The 17,003-nt window shown below is 44.5% G+C and overlaps 1 protein-coding gene across 7 annotated transcripts in view; it reads left to right on the top strand.

The window, feature by feature from the left end:
* The first annotated feature begins 14,929 nt into the window (after positions 1-14,929).
* The window catches only part of sdk2b (sidekick cell adhesion molecule 2b), a 1,061,066-nt gene continuing 1,058,992 nt past the window's right edge, over positions 14,930-17,003 (top strand). For 6 of the 7 annotated variants that reach the window (XM_085963616.1, XM_085963614.1, XM_085963610.1 and 3 more), the window contains exon 1: positions 14,930-15,868. In XM_085963616.1, coding sequence (XP_085819742.1) covers positions 15,790-15,868 — 79 coding nt within the window. In that variant the 5' untranslated portion in view covers positions 14,930-15,789. The remainder of the gene's footprint in view (positions 15,869-17,003) is intronic. The other variant, XM_085963613.1, reaches the window with a different exon arrangement.

Genomic DNA, 17,003 nt, shown 5'->3' with positions numbered 1-17,003 from the left:
TACGATTCCCAGTGTGCCCAAGTACAGTCCTAGGAAAATCTCCACTATTTTAAGGGCGTTAGGACTGTATGTCCAATTATTTCTTGAAGGCACCATAATAAAGAATGTTCCTTTTCTTCTTGTGTAGAGCTTAACAAGATGTCATAGCTGCCCACAGAGATGAGCAGGAAGCTGGGCAATCTCATGAGTATGCATCATGCATGCCTGAGCACACACATGCTCAGATACATCCACATTTGAGGAATCAGGGGAAAAGCGTCAGGGGGGAGCACCTGCTTAAGCATGATGGGGGAGGAGCAGCAAAGCAGGAACATCCTGAACCGAACACCAGAACCAGATGTTCTTCTGTTGAAGGGCCCACGAATTCCTACCTGTGAGGCTGTTATAATAGAGAGCTCATAAATAAGATGGGCTTCGTATAGTCTTTTGAAAATTTTCAGAGCTCCCTGTCTCCATCATTGTATATTGGAGACACTGCAGAAATGCTGCTCTAACACTGGTGCAGTAATATGAGAGAAATGGGAAAAGCTGACAGCCACAACAGAGCTTGTGGCAATTCAAAAGGCATCTTAGAGGATCCTTTGAGAATAGAGGTCCATAGCATAGAAGCAGTTTGGTCGTGACAGCAGCTATTGAAACCTTCGGTTCCAATTTACGAGAGGTTCTCACTTCCCTATCAGTACTACAAGTTTGTTAAAGAGTATACATTTAAAAAGCAAATTGATTTCTAAACAATGTGGTAAACTTTAAAAATAGGTCAGTGTTTTCCAGATCTTGCTTCTTTCTCTGAATACCTGAGGAATAATAAATGGAGATTTGAGTTATGGGTAACATGTAATGATGTACAAAATTGCTCTCCCTTTTTTAGGAGAAGACATTAGCATGTACAATGTTTTACTGGTCTTTTGTTATTGGGGATGATGGAATTGGTACTCAGTACCTGAGTCCCCTCCCTCCTCATGACTAGAGAGATATTTTTTGGAGGTTTTCTCCAGTGTAAACCAAGCAGTCTGTCTCGCCTCTGTTCAAACTTCTTGAGGAGCGATTGAGGTCCATCTCACTGAAATTGTGAGGTCTTCTTTTGTTCCTCCTTGCACTGCCCTTGTCCCATTTTCGGCTGGCTGTGCCAGATCCTCCAGTGGTAGACATTCTTGAAAAAGGGCACAAAGTGTCACATGAGCCATCCAGTGCAGTTATCTGACGGTGAGCTTGGTGATCCAAACACTTTCCTACTTACTTGCTGCTCCCCCAGTCTGCTGCTGCAGTCTTTAGCCAGACTTGGCTTTTTAAAGGCTGGACTCTAATTTCCAAGCATAATCAGCACATAGTCCCATTTCACATGGGACTTGCACTGGAGATGCTTCAATGGGTATGCAAATGAGCTGAACCACAAAATTCTAGCAGTTTCAGCTCTGTTAAAACATTGGCAGGTACAATTCCTGACACATTGGTGCAAATTTGGTGCAGCTCACGATGTCAAATTTCAGGCCATTATGTTATGTTTAAAAAAAACAATTATTAGAGCTCTTTTTCGACACAAACTTAAAGGGGAAGGAAAATCTAGGGGAGTCATTCTGTTCAAAGTACACCCCCTTCTCTGCCTGAGTAAAATATAAGAATAGATACATCACAGAGACATTTTGTGTTTCCTTCCCTCCACTACAGCCTTTTTTAAATTTTTATTATTTATTTATTCATTCCTGGGATGTGGGCATTGCTGGCAAGGCCAGCATTTATTGCCCATCCCTAACTGTCCTTGAGAAAGTGGTGATGAGCAGCCTTCTTGAACTGCTGCAGTCTCGTTATTCTTTGTAGACTCTCTCTTGTTGGAGTTGGTCATTGCCGGCACTTGTGTGGCACGAATGTTACTTGCCACTTATCAGCCCAAGCCTGGATGTTGTCCAGGTCTTGCTGCATGCATGCACGGACTGCTTCATTATTTGAGGAATTGCGAATGGAACTGAACACTGTGCAATCATCAGCGAACATCTCCACTTCTGACCTTATGATGGAGGGAAGGTCATTGATGAAGCAGTTGAAGACACTGCCCTGAGGATGTCCTGGGTCTGAGATGATTGGCCTCTAACAACCACAAACATCTTCCTTTCTGCTAGGTATGACTCAAGCCAGTGGAGACTTTTCCCCCTGATTCCCATTGACTTAAACTTTACTAGGGCTCCTTGATGCCACACTTGGTCAAATGCTGCCTTGATGGCAAGGGCAGTCACTCTCACTTCACCTCTGGAATTCAGCTCTTTTGTCCATGTTTGGACCAATGCTGTAATGAGGTCTGGAGCTGAGTGGTCCTGGCAGAACCCAAATTGAGCATTGTTGAGCAGGTTATTGGTGAGTAAGTGCTGCTTAATAGCATTGTCAACGACACCTTCCATCACTTTGCTGATGATTGAGAGTAGACTGATGGGGCGGTAATTGACCGGATTGGTTTTGTCCTGCTTTTTGTGGACAGGACATACCTGGGCAATTTTCCACATTGTCGGATAGATGCCAGTGTTGTAGCTGTACTGCAACATCTTGACTAGAGGTGCGGATAGTTCTGGAGCACAAGTCTTCAGCACTACAGCTAGGATGTTGTCGGGGCCCATAGCCTTTGCTGTATCCAGTACACTCAGCCATTTCTTGATATCACGTGGAGTGAATCGAATTAGCTGAAGACTGGCATCTATGATGGTGGGGTCCTCAGGAGGGGGCCGATATGGATCATCCACTCAGAACTTCTGGCTGAAGATGGTAACAAATGCTTCAGCCTTGTCTTTTGCACTCGTATACTGAGCTCCGCCATCGCTCAGGATGGGAATATTCATGGAGCCTCCTCCTCCCGTTAGTTGTTTAATTAACCACCACCATTCACGACTGGATGTGGCAGGACTACAGGGCTTTGATCTGATCTGTTGATTGTGGGATCGCTTGGTTCTATCTATAGCATGCTGCTTCCCGTGTTTAGCATACATCTACTCCTGCGTTGTAGCTTCACCAGGTTGGCACCTCATTTTCAGGTACGCCTGGCATGCTCTTCTGCACTCCTCATTGACCCAGGGTTGGTCACCTGGCTTGATGGGAATGGTAGAGTGAGGGATATGCCAGGCCATGATGTTACAGATTGTGGGGAATACAATTCTGCTGCTGCTGATGGCCCACAGCACCTCATGGATGCCCAGTTTTGAGCTGCTAGATCTATTCTTAATCTATCCTCTTTAGCCCGGTAGTAGTGCCACACAACACGATGGAGCCTGTAACAAAATACCTTTCTGGAACAGCTCCATTCACTTCAGTGGGTCTGACACTTGGGAAGATTATTGCAAGATATCAATTTTGAAATGTCCTGGATTCCTTTTGCTTTTATTATTTTAAAAAGATAATTTCAGTGATAATGCGAGCTATTTGTGCAATGATCAGCACGATTGTTTCTGCCATCAGTGAAGGACCAAAATTAATTGTTAGAAGAAGGACACTTTCTCCAATCCCTGATTGTAGTTACTTGTTTCTAATGCTTAAAAAAAAAGTGAAGAGAGCAAGATTGGCAGTAACAATTTCTTTTTGAGTTACGGTGGAGCATGCATCACACTGGCACAAATGGCTTTCCATAAAAACAAATTAGGCACAGGCTGCTCATGCCCCTGTAAATGATCTACGTATAGAAATTCACTTGTTATTAGCCTTTGTCTACAAATCAGGCTACAAACAGATAACCAACTCTAGCTGAAAATATTAGAACATTCTTAAAGACTCCGGAGTAACATGGTTCGATATTACTTAAGTCATCAGCCATAACAGTTAGGGCACAGACATGTCCATTAACTGCTCAATTGAGCTAAATCAGTTGAATGTCAGAATTGCACATGAACATATTCATTACCAAGAAAAAAAAAGTCATAATTTTTACACTTCGTTAAATGCTAATCATATCAGCTTTTAATAGGGCAGCTGAAAATTGGAAGATGTGCATAAAAAATAGTGGGCTATTGATTGACACTCTTTGATGGCCCCTGACACCAAGGATGGTATTAATAGGACAACATCAATTCGCCAATCAATAGATAGAATGCACATGTGGAAGAGTTTAGACTTGACAGTTGACTGGAAGTTGTATTTGCTTGTTTTTTGGTGGTGGGTGGCGGCACTTTAGAGATGATCTCAAAAGTTCATAAAGCTATCTCATACACAAGCTGGAATTTCCATTTTGATAGTCAGCACAGGAAACTTCACCCCATTATTTTAATGTAGGTTTGATGCATAAAAAAATTAATTCCACATGAAATAGAAATGACTGCTGTCAATACACTTAAGATGTTTGTTTGACATTCCTCTGTCCACCATTTTAAAGCAAGCATTATTCCTTTCATTTTAAATGGATTGGCACTTCCACTAAAATAGTTGACAAGCACATTCATCATTCATCCACTGATATCACCAACAATAATTTCTAGGCTATATGCTTTACAAAATGTTTTCTTTCTGTGCATTACAAATACAAATAAACTGTGTTAATAATGTGTAACTATTTTGTTATGTTCTTTAAAAAATACATTTTTTTGGTTTATTAGTATTGTTGTAAATTGACTTCTTATTTGGCAGTTTCTCGTGCAACAGCAGGGTATAAATCTCATGCCATCTTTTCACAAAACCTTTTTTGAAGAGTTTGTACATGTGAATCATATTTCAAAACTACAAATACATCACTGAAAATATTGTGACAGACTAACATTCTGCCACCATGCTGTCTTTTATTATTAATATGCAAATCAGGCTATTGTAAACCATTGCTGTAATTTCTCATTCTTTTAGTCTCTTCAGCAGGAAAACAATATTTTTTTGAAACCTAAGATCCCATTTGTCACAAGCTAGACAATAGCACCATGCATTTCAGTACTAGGCCCTGGTTTCCCAAACACCTCAAGATTGATCTCAATACTTCTGCAGTTCTTAACCCTACATTATTTGTTTACAAGTCTTACTCCAGTTTATTATTAAACATCAACCTCCTGCCCCCAGCACTACCCTCCATCCAACGGCCAACCCTAATATCCATCCTCTAAACTGTGCTGGTATTCATCTTCTACACAGCCTGGACAATGTTCCCCGTAATTATTTTTTTGGGTGTGCGGCCCCTTTAATGGGCTACCTGGATGATTGTTTCTTGCGTAAGCTTGATCTCCATTCTGTACCCAGCTCTGATGTCTGTGCTCTGCCGAGTTCCAGCCTGCAATTCCTTGTTATCTTACCTACACTTCTTACCTTATCCTGGCCTGCACCTCCTTCCCAGCTAGCCTCAATTTCCAATGTAAATCTGCGTATTCCCTTTATTCCCCATCCTGTATACACACATTTTTAATTCCAGAATTGACTTTAACTGTGGATAAATGGTGTTTTACAAACATGACTTAAGTAATCTTTGCTTATTTATACTGTCACTGAAAGCAAAGACGGAAAAATGCTCGCTACTTTAGCACTGTCATACCTCCAATTAATGAGTATTCTGAAAGAAAAAAGTAACCACGTGTATACTTACTAACATATTTTGAATGCGCGTGGGTGACCATCATTAATATTCATGAACAGACCTTAAGTTTGAAACAAAGAGAAAACGCTTGTGAAAAATAGACACAATCGGGTCACAGCAGTGCTATGTGGAAAATACTAATAGCACGTTGATTTGCAGAGTAGTGGGGCATCCTAGCTGAGACTGCAGAACTCTGCAGCACCTGAAAGAAGAGGGCAATGGAAAAAGTTTAAACTGCTGTGTAGTTCAAGAAGCATTTAAATTTCTTAGTAGAACTAGGTCAGTTAACTTTGTTTACGCGAGATGTAAATACCAGCAAAATAAATCCCATGACTCTGTAAGTCTTTTAAAATCTTTTGAATGTAATGGATGTCCTTTATAGATATTATTAAAATGTGCAGATTATCTGATACACAAGTAATATTAAAGATGCATTTCTGTGAATGTTCAATGCTCAATACTCAAATACTCAAATAGAACTAGAACAATGTATAAATACATAGAGCACATTAAAAACGAGTTTGGTTATCTTAAATACATTGTTACTTGGTGATGAAATCCTCCTTAGTTGCTCCAAAATTAACTTCTATAATTTGGGTCTGGCATGAACAATGTGGTAGGTTGAGGAGGAAATTTTTTTCGGAAGACAAGCACCTACTGTTCTAGTTATATTGGAATCTTTTTAATAATCTGCTAGGCTACTGTATCTCTACTTGTCACTGTTACCAACATGAGTGTTCTACAAAACCTATATCCTGTTAGACATGGAATGCTGTAGACAAAACCCATCTCCTGCACCTGGGCGCAGTACAGTTCAAAGCCATGCTAACTGATGGTCTTGATAAGGATAACCAACTCACCACAGAGTCCACTTTCTACTGAATCAAAGTTCTCCACAAAATTATGACTGCACTGGAAGAGTTGATTAGCAAGCAAGCCAAAACAGCACTCCAAATCTGACCCTTGGCCTCATCTTCTCTCTCCACTGCCATGTTGCAGCATGCCCCCGACAGGTTTTTTTTCCCCCAGCTTCACATTCATCCTGGAGGTGTTTCACTCTATTTATTATTGACTTAGATGAAGAAATAGAGAGCTGACAAGAAGAAGTGAGGTGGCACAGTAAATAGTGTAGGTGGGAGCCAAAAGTTACAAAAGGACATTGATAGATTAAGTGAGTGGGCAAAACTGTGGCAGATGGAGTTCAGTGTGGGGAAGTGCGACTGTGGACCTATGATAGATAGGCCACGGCAACCTCTGCAAGACATGCCAGATCATCAACACAGATACCATTATCACTCGTGAGGACACCACCCACCAGGTACATGGTACATACTCATGTGACTCGGCCAACGTTGTCTACCTCATACGTTGCAGGAAAGGATGCCCCGGAGCATGGTACATCGGCGAGACCATGCAGATACTGCGACAACGGATGAACGGACACCGCACAACAATTGCCAGGCAGGAGTGTTCCCTCCCAGTTGGGGAACACTTCAGCAGTCAAGGACATTCAGCCTCCGATCTTCGGGTAAGCATTCTCCAAGGCGGCCTTCGAGACACACGACAATGCAAAATTGTCGAGCAGAAACTGATAGCCAAGTTCCGCACTCATGAGGACGGCCTCAACCGGGATCTTGGGTACATGTCACGCTACATGTAACCCCACCTGACGTAGAGTCATCCAGACTCGAGTCGTCATTGGCTTGTTCTCTCTACACAGATGTGGCCGGACCTGCTGTGATTTCCAGCAAAAAAAAAATTTTTTTTTTAATATTTTATTTTGCTTGTTCTTTGTTTTTCATACAGACCCCAGCATCTGCAACATTTGACCCCTTGTGACCCCACCTCATTGTTCTTTGATGTAATGTTTTCCTGACTGACCTGTTTGGACACCATTCACACCTTTGATTGCTGTGATTATCTCTCTGCCGAGGTGTGATAAAGGGCAGTTAGAAAGATTACCTGTAATCATCTGGCAGTGTTCTGTGACTATATATGCGGTGTCTATATGCATCTCTTCACTTCACCTGACGAAGGAGCAGCGCTCCGAAAGCTTGTGATTTCAAATAACGCTGTTGGACTATAACCTGGTGTTGTGTGACTTCCCGCATTTGTCCACCCCAGTCCAACACCGGCATCTCCACATTATGATAGATAGATCAGAGTATTTTCTAAATGGTGAGAAGCTAGGAATTGTGGAGGAGCAGAGAGATTTAGGGGTCAAAGTACAGAAATCACTAAAAACTAGTGAACAGGTACATTATTAAAAGATGGCTGGAATACAAAGGGGTGGAAATTATGTTACAGTTATATAAAGCTCTGGTTAGACCTCATTTAGAGTATTGCATTAAGTTCTGGGCACCATACCTCATGAAGGATATACTGGCCTTGGAGAGGGTGCAGCGCAGATTCATCAGAATGATAATGGGCTAAAAGGGTTAAATTATGAGGGCAGGTTGCATAGTCTAGGCTTGTATTCCCTTAAGTATAGAAGATTAAGGGGTGATCTAATTGAGGTGTTTAAGATGATTAAAGGAATTTATAGGGGAGATAGAGAGAAACTATTTCCTCTGGTAGGGGAGTCCAGAACAAGGGGTATAACCTTAAGATTAGAGCCAGGCCATTCAGGGATGATGTCAGGAAGCACTTCTTCACACAAAGGGTAGTGGAAATTGTAAGATTTGCAAAATTTCTGCATTTCCCTGAAGGCTGTTATGAATAAACGGGACGCTGTGTGGATATTTTAAATCAAAAAGGGTACCCAAGATGGCGTCCGTGCCTCATGGCAGAAAGCCTGTGAGATTTTAAAATGGACTCTGCAACGCAGACAGCTTGTGGATTGAAACCCAAGCTGCAGGTTTCTGTGAAGAGAGACTTTGGCCTAGAAATTGAGTTTGCCTCCGCCAGGGCTGTAGCGCCCGAAATTTAGCGCCAGCGTTAATTGCCGCTGTGCCCGCCAAAAATTCAGCTGCGCCACGCCCAGACGGCTGCGGGCGCTAATGGAGGGTGTCAGCGCCTCGCAATGGGCGCTGAATGCAGGATTGCGGTGCTAATCCCCCGCTGCGGCACCCGATGTGGTGCGGCAGGCTGGGGTACTGCAGGCCTCCTCCTTCTGTTAAGGAGGAGCTGCCTGCAGCCGACCGCTGGCCGGTGGAATCGCACGAAAAATGAGCCCGGCACCTCGGAGAAGTGCCGGGCTCGAGGCCCACACACATCTGTGCCGCGGGGGGGTGGTGGAGGAGTCCGGGGAGGGAGGTGCAGGCAGCCGGCCGCCGGGAAAGCGGCCGGCCGCCGCGCCACCTTAATGCGCCGGCGCTAAGTCCAGCAAGAAACTTTTGAAAAATCATTGGTTGCGGCTGCCACGGGCGAGGCGGCCGCAACTGAATTTCGGCGTTCGGCCGCGTTACCATGGCAACCGGGACGCTGCGCACACCGATGACGTCATCGGTGCCGGCGCAGCGCTACCGGCTAACGCCGATGGTAGGGCCCAAATCAATTTCCAAAGCGGCTATAGTTCCGGCGCAAGGCCCTCTAGCGCCTCTAATTGGGCGCTAACCCCACTCAATTTCTAGGCCTTTGTATTTTGAAACCAGACAGGACTCTGAATTAACAGAGCCATTGAGGCTAGACAGGCCCATCAAGGAACTTTCATGACAATACAAGTCAATTATCGGGCCGGTAGATGTGATTACCGGCCATCTAAAACCAGTTAGTATGGATTGCTACCATTATTTAAAATAGCCCGCCAAGATTAAGACAAAGAACTAACCTGATTTGGCGCGCAGATAAGGGTTTTCGAAAAAGGTATAATTGAAGGCCCCCGGGTAGCAATCGGGGTGTGCTGGTGCTGCTGCTCTCTCTGCTCTTCGGCGCCCCTCGCCCTCGTGGCTGCCACTCTTTCCCCGTCCCGCGCTTACCCCCTGGCCTTTGCCCATGCCTTTTCCCCACTCCATCTGGAATCGTCCCGGCACCGGGTCGGGCGGACACAGACAATTCAGGCCAGGCGAGACGGTACGCGACGAGGGGAGGAGGGAAGACCACCGGAGGGAAGGCCACCTGAGGAAGACCGGCTGAAGAAGACCAACTGAGGAGATGAACTGAGGGGAGGCTTCGAATTATCGGGCCTTCAGCCTCAGCCGACCTTCGAATATCTGCACACCAACTCAAACTGGCGGCTGGCGACGAAGAATCATCCCTGCAAGGTAAAGTACCCAAACAGAGACTTTAACTTTGGGGTACTCGAACCTGGACAATGCCCTTGCAGCGCCCGGAGACCACGTGATGCCGGCAGGCTCCAGAGAGCACCAAGAGCGAACTCCGAACCCCACCGCTGTTTTGAGTCCAACAAACCTTTTGATTGGTGAGCATGAAGTTCTGACCCCTCATAGTTTAATCTAGTTAGGTATAGGGGGTGGGATAAGGATAAGGGGGTTGTTAAGATAGTTGTTTTCCCTCGATGTGCCGTGTGTTCTCCATTCCCTGTATAAGTAGTTATTCTTCTTTTGTATTTTTGCCTGTAGAAGTGTACACTAGTAATTTTCCATAAGATTGTGTCAGTTTTCCTTTTCAATTAAATCCTGGTTTTTGTTTACATCCAACCACCTGTCTACTCGAGTCTTCTCTGTATCGCCGCCTTGTACCTAAGTCCGGTGTCTAGAACCCAGGGGCGTGGGAGCGATTCGAACCGCTCACAAAACAGTCAGAGGCATAACTGACTGGGTGTACATGCCAAACACCACCACATGCCACCCCCTACAAAATCTAGAACTCTCTCTCCCAAAATGCTGTTGAGGCTGGGGGGGTCAATCTGAGATTGCTAGATTTGTGTTGGGCAAGGTTATTACGGGTTATGGAATCAAGGCAGCTAGATGGAGTTAAGGGAGAGGACAGCTATGATCTTATTGAATGGCAGAACAGGATTGAGGGGCTGAACGGCCTACTCCTGTTCCTATGCTCCTATGTATATGTTTCTTCCCGTCTTATTGAATACAGTAGAACTTAAAAAAGGTGAGATCGATATTGATTAAAGTAAAGGTACGTGTGTGAGAACCACACAGAAGCATTGGAGGTATGCAAAAGTGAGTTGACAGGGGAGAGCAGACATCTATAAAAGAGATAGAAACAATGACAAAAAGAGTCAGGGTGTTACAGACATGAGAATGAGAAAGCTGCCAAAAACATGGAAGACAAAGAGTGACTGACACAAAAGGAAACTGGAAATGTAGAAAGAAGCAGAAATACTGTTACAGGAAGATATTTCAACTTTTTTGTCTGTGAGCAATGTCAAGGGAGATTAACTATCTTACAAATGCATATCTGCAACTCGCCATGAGCAACATTACACGAGATCTGCTCTTTGTCAAACTGTCAAAGGCAAAATTTAATAATCAAATGCAATGCTGATAGAGGACTCAGAATAAGTCACCTGACTGATCTTTTGATCTGAAAATCAAACGCCACATAAAACAGGTAAGCACTCACTTCTTGTAAGTGAATAGTATGATTACTGTCAGAACCAGAATTGAGTGTCAGCTGTGGCTCAGTTGGTAGCACCTTCACCTCTGAGTCAGAAGGTTGTGGGTTCAGGTCCCACTCCAGACACTTGAGCACAGAAGTCTAGGCTGACACTCCCAGTGCAGTGCTGGGGGAGTGCTGCACTGTCAGAGGTGCCATCTTGTGGATGAGATGTTAAACCGAGGCCCCTGTCTGCTCTCTCAGGTGGGTGTAAAAGATCTTATGGCACTATTTTGCAGAAGTGCAGGGGAGTTATTCCCGGTGTCCTGGTCAATATTTATCCTTCAACCGACATCACTAAAACAGAGTATCCGGTCATTATCACATTGCTGTTTGTGGGAGCTTGCTGTGCACAAATTGGCTGCCGTGTTTCCTACATTATAACAGTGAGTACACTTCAAAAAGTACTTAATTGGCTTAAAGCGCTTTGGGACGTCCAGTGGTCGTGAAAGTTGCTATAGAACTGCCAATCTTTTCTTTTATTAATTTTGTTACAAATGGACTTTGTTGGTTGACAAAGCCTCAGTGTCTCAGAGGATTTTATCCAGTATATTGAATTCAGTCAGTTTAATTGTTTTTTAAGTTATTTGTGAATTTTCTAAGATTTATTTCACCTCGCCAGTTCTCACCACTATGCTAGTTCTGCTTTTTTCCAGCCTCCCACCTGGAAGTCCCACATTAATCTCAACCTACAGGATCATACAAACTATAACTCCAAGAATCGCTCTATTCACAGTGCATGGTGACAGCTATACTGTAGAATTAATAATTGTGATTTATTCTTCGGAAGTTCGTTGGTTGACAATCAAAAGTCGATTTCTGGGAAATACAGTCAGTATATATTTTATAAACGTGAAAGGCCCCCATAGTCTCCATTTTCTATAACTTAATGCATTTTTATTGTCTTGATATCTGTGGTATAAATACCACTTGTATCATGCAGCAAGTTCAGGACTGACCGTGCAATTAATACATCATCTGTGTCAAGACTCTTGGGCAGATGATAGTTTCTGTTCCTCCTGAGACAGCCACTGTTCATGCATAAATTAAACAGCAAAGCACATCACAAGCCAGCATTCTTTATAAGCCATGCTTGATGCACGTTCTACCATATACATTCACCCATGACTTGCTCCAGACAATGATACTCTTATGTTGAAAAGTCCCCTGAAGTTTGGCATCAAAATTGTTCCCAATGTCCTCGCTGGGAAGACTTCTACCTTCCGTGCACATAAGCTTCCGGTCCAGTACATACTTAAAATATTTATAATTAGCAAATGGAACATTCAATAATCTCACAGATAAAGTGTATAAATAACTCCTAGTTATTTGTGCTAGTTATAACGTGTGAGTTTATTGAAATGTTATTGAAATGTGTATACATTTAAGAACCAGAGGTGACATGAGGAAAAACTTTTTTACGCAGCGAGTGGTTAGGATTTGGAATGCACTGCCTGATAGGGCGGTGGATACAGATTCAATAATAGCCTTCAAAAAGGAATTGGATAAATACTTGAAGGAGAAAAAAATTGCAGGGATATGGGGAAAAGGTGAGGGAGTGGGATTAACTGGATTGCTCTTCAAAGAGTTGGTGCATACTCGGGCCTTCTGTGCTGGACTATTCTATGATTCCCCATTCATTTTTACTGGATATTAGAGTGGCACTCAGTTGCTTTCGATACTTATAACATTTGTGAAACTAACCAAAGCAATCGCGACGTCATTGGAAACAGAGTAACTTACACCATAAATATCAAAAATCACCAGCAAGAGTCACGCATTCTCTTTGGTTTCAACCTTAGCGGGTGTCTGACTGACCGGGGCATTCCAATTGCGTGAGCTAGTTGAAATACTTGATACACTTACCTGAGGACCCTGGGCATTTCCTATTTGCCTCCTGTCCAGCTGCATAACTGGTTTTCAAGTCCCTCCAACCATCTGCTCAATATACCTTCAGATTGTTCAGTGAAGGGGAAATTTGGGGAATGCTGTTCCGAGGAAGGGCCTCCCTCACGTCTTGTAAGAATAGTCTTATTTGTATTTCCAACCCTTTATCAGATGAATTAGGAAATGAAAATTCAGTGGTGTCCAATTATTATTAGTAATATAAATCCTGCCGTGTAAGATTTGTTAAGCAATAAAAACAGAAAATGCTGGAAATACTCAGCAGGTCAGGCAGCATCTGTGGAGAGAGAAACAGAGTTAACGTTTCAGGTCGATGACCCTTCGTCAGAACATGGTCAGGTCATCGACCTGAAACGTTAACTCTGTTTCTCTCGCCACAGATGCTGTCTGACCTGCTGAGTATTTCCAGCATTTTCTGTTTTTATTTCAGATTTCCAGCATCCGCGGTATTTTGCTTTTGTAAGATTTGTTAAGTGTTAGCCCAAAGGCATTGATCAAAAAGACGTTAAGTCTTGCTTCTGCATATGCAGTAAATGGTGTATTCCCTTGTAATACGCTGCCAAAATAAACCATTTTAATAGTATGCGCCTGTTATTTGATGTCCGACACATTGCACCTTAAGTCATTATCATGTCTCTATCATGCCACCTCCATCATATCCAGTGCACCTGCTACATAAGGATAGGGAAACAAATGCTATCTGCTAAGATTAATTATTCAATACATTATAGATTAAACAAAAACAAGACAGTAATTTAATATCGGAGAAACATTTCTCAGGTTTATTAAGAGTATTATTGCATGGAGCAGCTTTTAAAGAAGCTCGATGTTTGGAACAGTTTGCTTGGAAAATTGAGTAAACATAGGTTCATAAAAAGCAGCTGCTGGAAATCTGAAATAAAAGCAGAAAGTGCTGGGAACACTCAGCAGGTCAGGCAGCACCTGTGGTGAGAGAAAGGTAGAGTTTGCTTCGACGGAACCGCTTCTGGCAGAAGGTCATCGACCTGAAAATATCTGCTTCTCTCCAGAGGCTGTCCAGCACAGGGATCGGGATCGTGTTTGTTGCTACAGCAGAAATCCCACGAGTGAACTTTTCAGATTTTCCCCCTTTTTTTTATGTTTGTTTATTCCACCTTTAAAATCTAGAACAGTACACAGAATTATTGCATTACCTAAACGGCCAATACAAATTCATGTTCAAAGGCAGCATTGTCCGTTTCTGAGCAGTTTAGGAGCACATCATTGAATATGCACATGCTATTCAAATTTACAGAAAATAGATTAGTGCTGGGGAGGGATTTATAGTGCAAAGCAGACAGATCTTCGCTGTTAATGCTTGAAGATTATTGCAGGAACTGAGCTAACTCACAAATCTGGGCAAGCGAGCTAACTTTTCGACCAAGTAGTCTCCTCTCAGGGGGCCGAAGCTGTCAAATTGTAATGTGATGTATTGTTGTTTTTTTCAACTGGGGCAAGTCACCTCTCCATCGGGGCTGTGCAACTTCCCCGGCCCGCGCTCCGGGGTCACTTACTCCTCATCAACTCCCTGCGCTTGCGCCTAGGTGGCGCTGGTCGCAGCAAATAAAAAAACCCAGAGAGCAGCAGCAGCCCGGCCGGGGGCGCGCTCCCCGCCACCACCAACTGCGTCTGCGCGGACCCGCGCTCCCCCCACCAGCACCAACTGAGTCTGCGCGGATCCGCGCGGGCCCATTCTATCCGGGGGCGCGCTGCCCACCACCACCAACTGAGTCTGCACGGACCCGCGCTCCCCCCACCAGCACCAACTGAGTCTGCGCGGACCCGTTCTCTCCGGGGCGCGCTCCCCGTCACCACCACCAACTGAGTCTGCGCGGACCCATTCTCCCCTCCCGCCCCGCCCACTTGTCTCTCTGCGCAGACTCGCCAGCCCACACTGGGCGGGCGCGCACCGATGGAGGGGGCGTGGTTTGCCGGCGAGGCTCCGCCCCCTCTGCCGGTGAGTGACACCAAGCCGGCGAAAGCAGAGAGAGAGATTCCCGGCTCCTGCTCTGGAGCAGCAAACCAGCAGCAGCAGCGGCGGCAGCAGCAGTTCGCCCCTACTCACCCCCCTCCTCCTCCTCCCTCACCCTGTCCCAGACACCCTGCATAGAGGAGGGGGAGAGCAGCCCACTCCCCCCCCCCAACCCCCTCGGGGGCCAACTCAGGCACTCGATCCGGAGAAACTTTCTTTTCTTGTTTCCTAGGGAAATTCAGCCGGGATTGCGTTGAATTGCAGGAATAAGGGAGCACTCTTGGGTCATTTTTTTGGAGGAGTGGCGGGGAGGGGAAGGGGGGCCAGAGACTGGAGTTGTTCTTCAGCACAGACCAAGAAAGTTAAACCATATGCGTTAACAAAAAAAAAAGAATCTGGAAGAACTGAGAAAATTTACTGTCTCCAAAAGCAAACCCCTCACAAAGCACACGAATTAAAGAAGGGGCAGGGAGCTGGGGAACTGAAGCCCTTGTAGCAAAGAGTGGAGGCGGCTGGAAGTTTGAACAAGTTTGATGTCCGGTTTAAACATTTGAAAGTGTTTTATTGCCGGAGAGTGCGAGGGTTTGGTGTCGGATTCGGGAAGTCCTGCTCTCTCTCTCTCCGAGGGGGGATTTTATTCTCCTTTACTTTCGCTCCCTGGCGCTCGGGAGTGAGATCCCGTTAGACTCGCAGTTTATAGACGCTCTCCTGTCGAACCAGCACCAGCACTAACCTCCTCCTCCGCTGGATTGTGGTTTTAAAAGGAACACACAGTTTAATTAAAAAAACAACACAGAAAGCGGCAGCATTGTGGAGAGGATCTACCTGGGGGAAGACAAGGATTCTAAGCTGCAGTTTGACCATGTCGAGGAAGCCGGGGCTGGAGACTTGCCTTTTGGTGGCTTTTTTACTTCTGAACAGCACTGCAACGCGAGCACAAGGTAGGGGAGACCGAGATGGTGCATCTCAGAGAGGCGGCAGCATCACTCCAAGATGCGTGCAATGTTGCATTTGTGAGCCCATCTCACTGCTTGCTTTACGAGGAAGAATTTAAAGCAGATTTTTTTGGGGATGCGATATAGGAAATGAACCTAGTGGAGTACTGGTATACGTTGAAACATCAGCGTTTACGCGAGTATTTCCAGACAAGGAGCCTGGAGTGTGTAAGAGGGTTTGACAATTTTCCAGAGAGGGGGAGAGAGAGACTGTGATTAGGGGGAAACGGTGAGAAGACATATCTTGGGGAACACCTGTGAATAAAGAGCGAAACCTGTGCATAATGCAACATAGAACCAGTGGACGTGTGTGTGTGTTAAAGCAGGGCAGCGTATGAAGGTGCAATCAAATATAATGAACCAAGTGAGAGGTTGAAAACACGCGACAAACTTAAAGAGATTGACATCTGTACTACCAACATACCGTAGAAAGTAAGAAAATGAACTTGGCATCTAAAAATTGGAGGGACACCGAGAGAGAATGGGAAGGGAGACGGGGGGAGGTAGAACGACAAGCGGCAGCTGAAGAGAGTCAGTGTAACAGTTGCAGATATGAAAGAGGAAATCGAGTGGTTAACCCATCGAATTGTGGTTACCGGACTCAATGAACGGGGGGAAATGGATAGTGAGATGGAAAAGAATGAAAGTAACTCGATTGCAGTTAATTGTGTTTTATGTGTGTGCGGGGGTGACATTTCCCCTCGGTTTCTGTATCGATCCTTCACGTCTTTTAAAAGATAATGACCGCGATTAAAACCGATCAATTAACTGTGTGAGGGGATTAGGGCAGGCAGGATGTGACGGATTTTGTTTTTATTTTGTCAGCAGATAATGGGGCACTTCTCTCCCGGCTTCTTGTACACAGCTAGAATCTGAAATGCAGCACGTTTCTTTCGTGTGCTTTAATCTGGTTGTTTTGAAATCTGAAAAAGCGCCGAACTCATTCTTCACAATTTCTGGCTGTAATTTGACGATTTCCACCAACAATGTGACTGATCTCACAGACTTCGGTGGTGGGCTGCTTGTTGCGTTTCTAACATCGATCAGTAGCATTTTCGAAAATGGAATACATCTTTAAAAC

Source organism: Somniosus microcephalus, chromosome 21 (assembly GCF_052327205.1).
Source record: "Somniosus microcephalus isolate GS21.2 chromosome 21, FLI_Smic_1.0, whole genome shotgun sequence".
NCBI classification, from domain to species: domain Eukaryota; kingdom Metazoa; phylum Chordata; class Chondrichthyes; order Squaliformes; family Somniosidae; genus Somniosus; species Somniosus microcephalus.
Note: the sequence above shows the minus strand (reverse complement) of the source record. Positions and strands in the feature narration are given on the sequence as shown.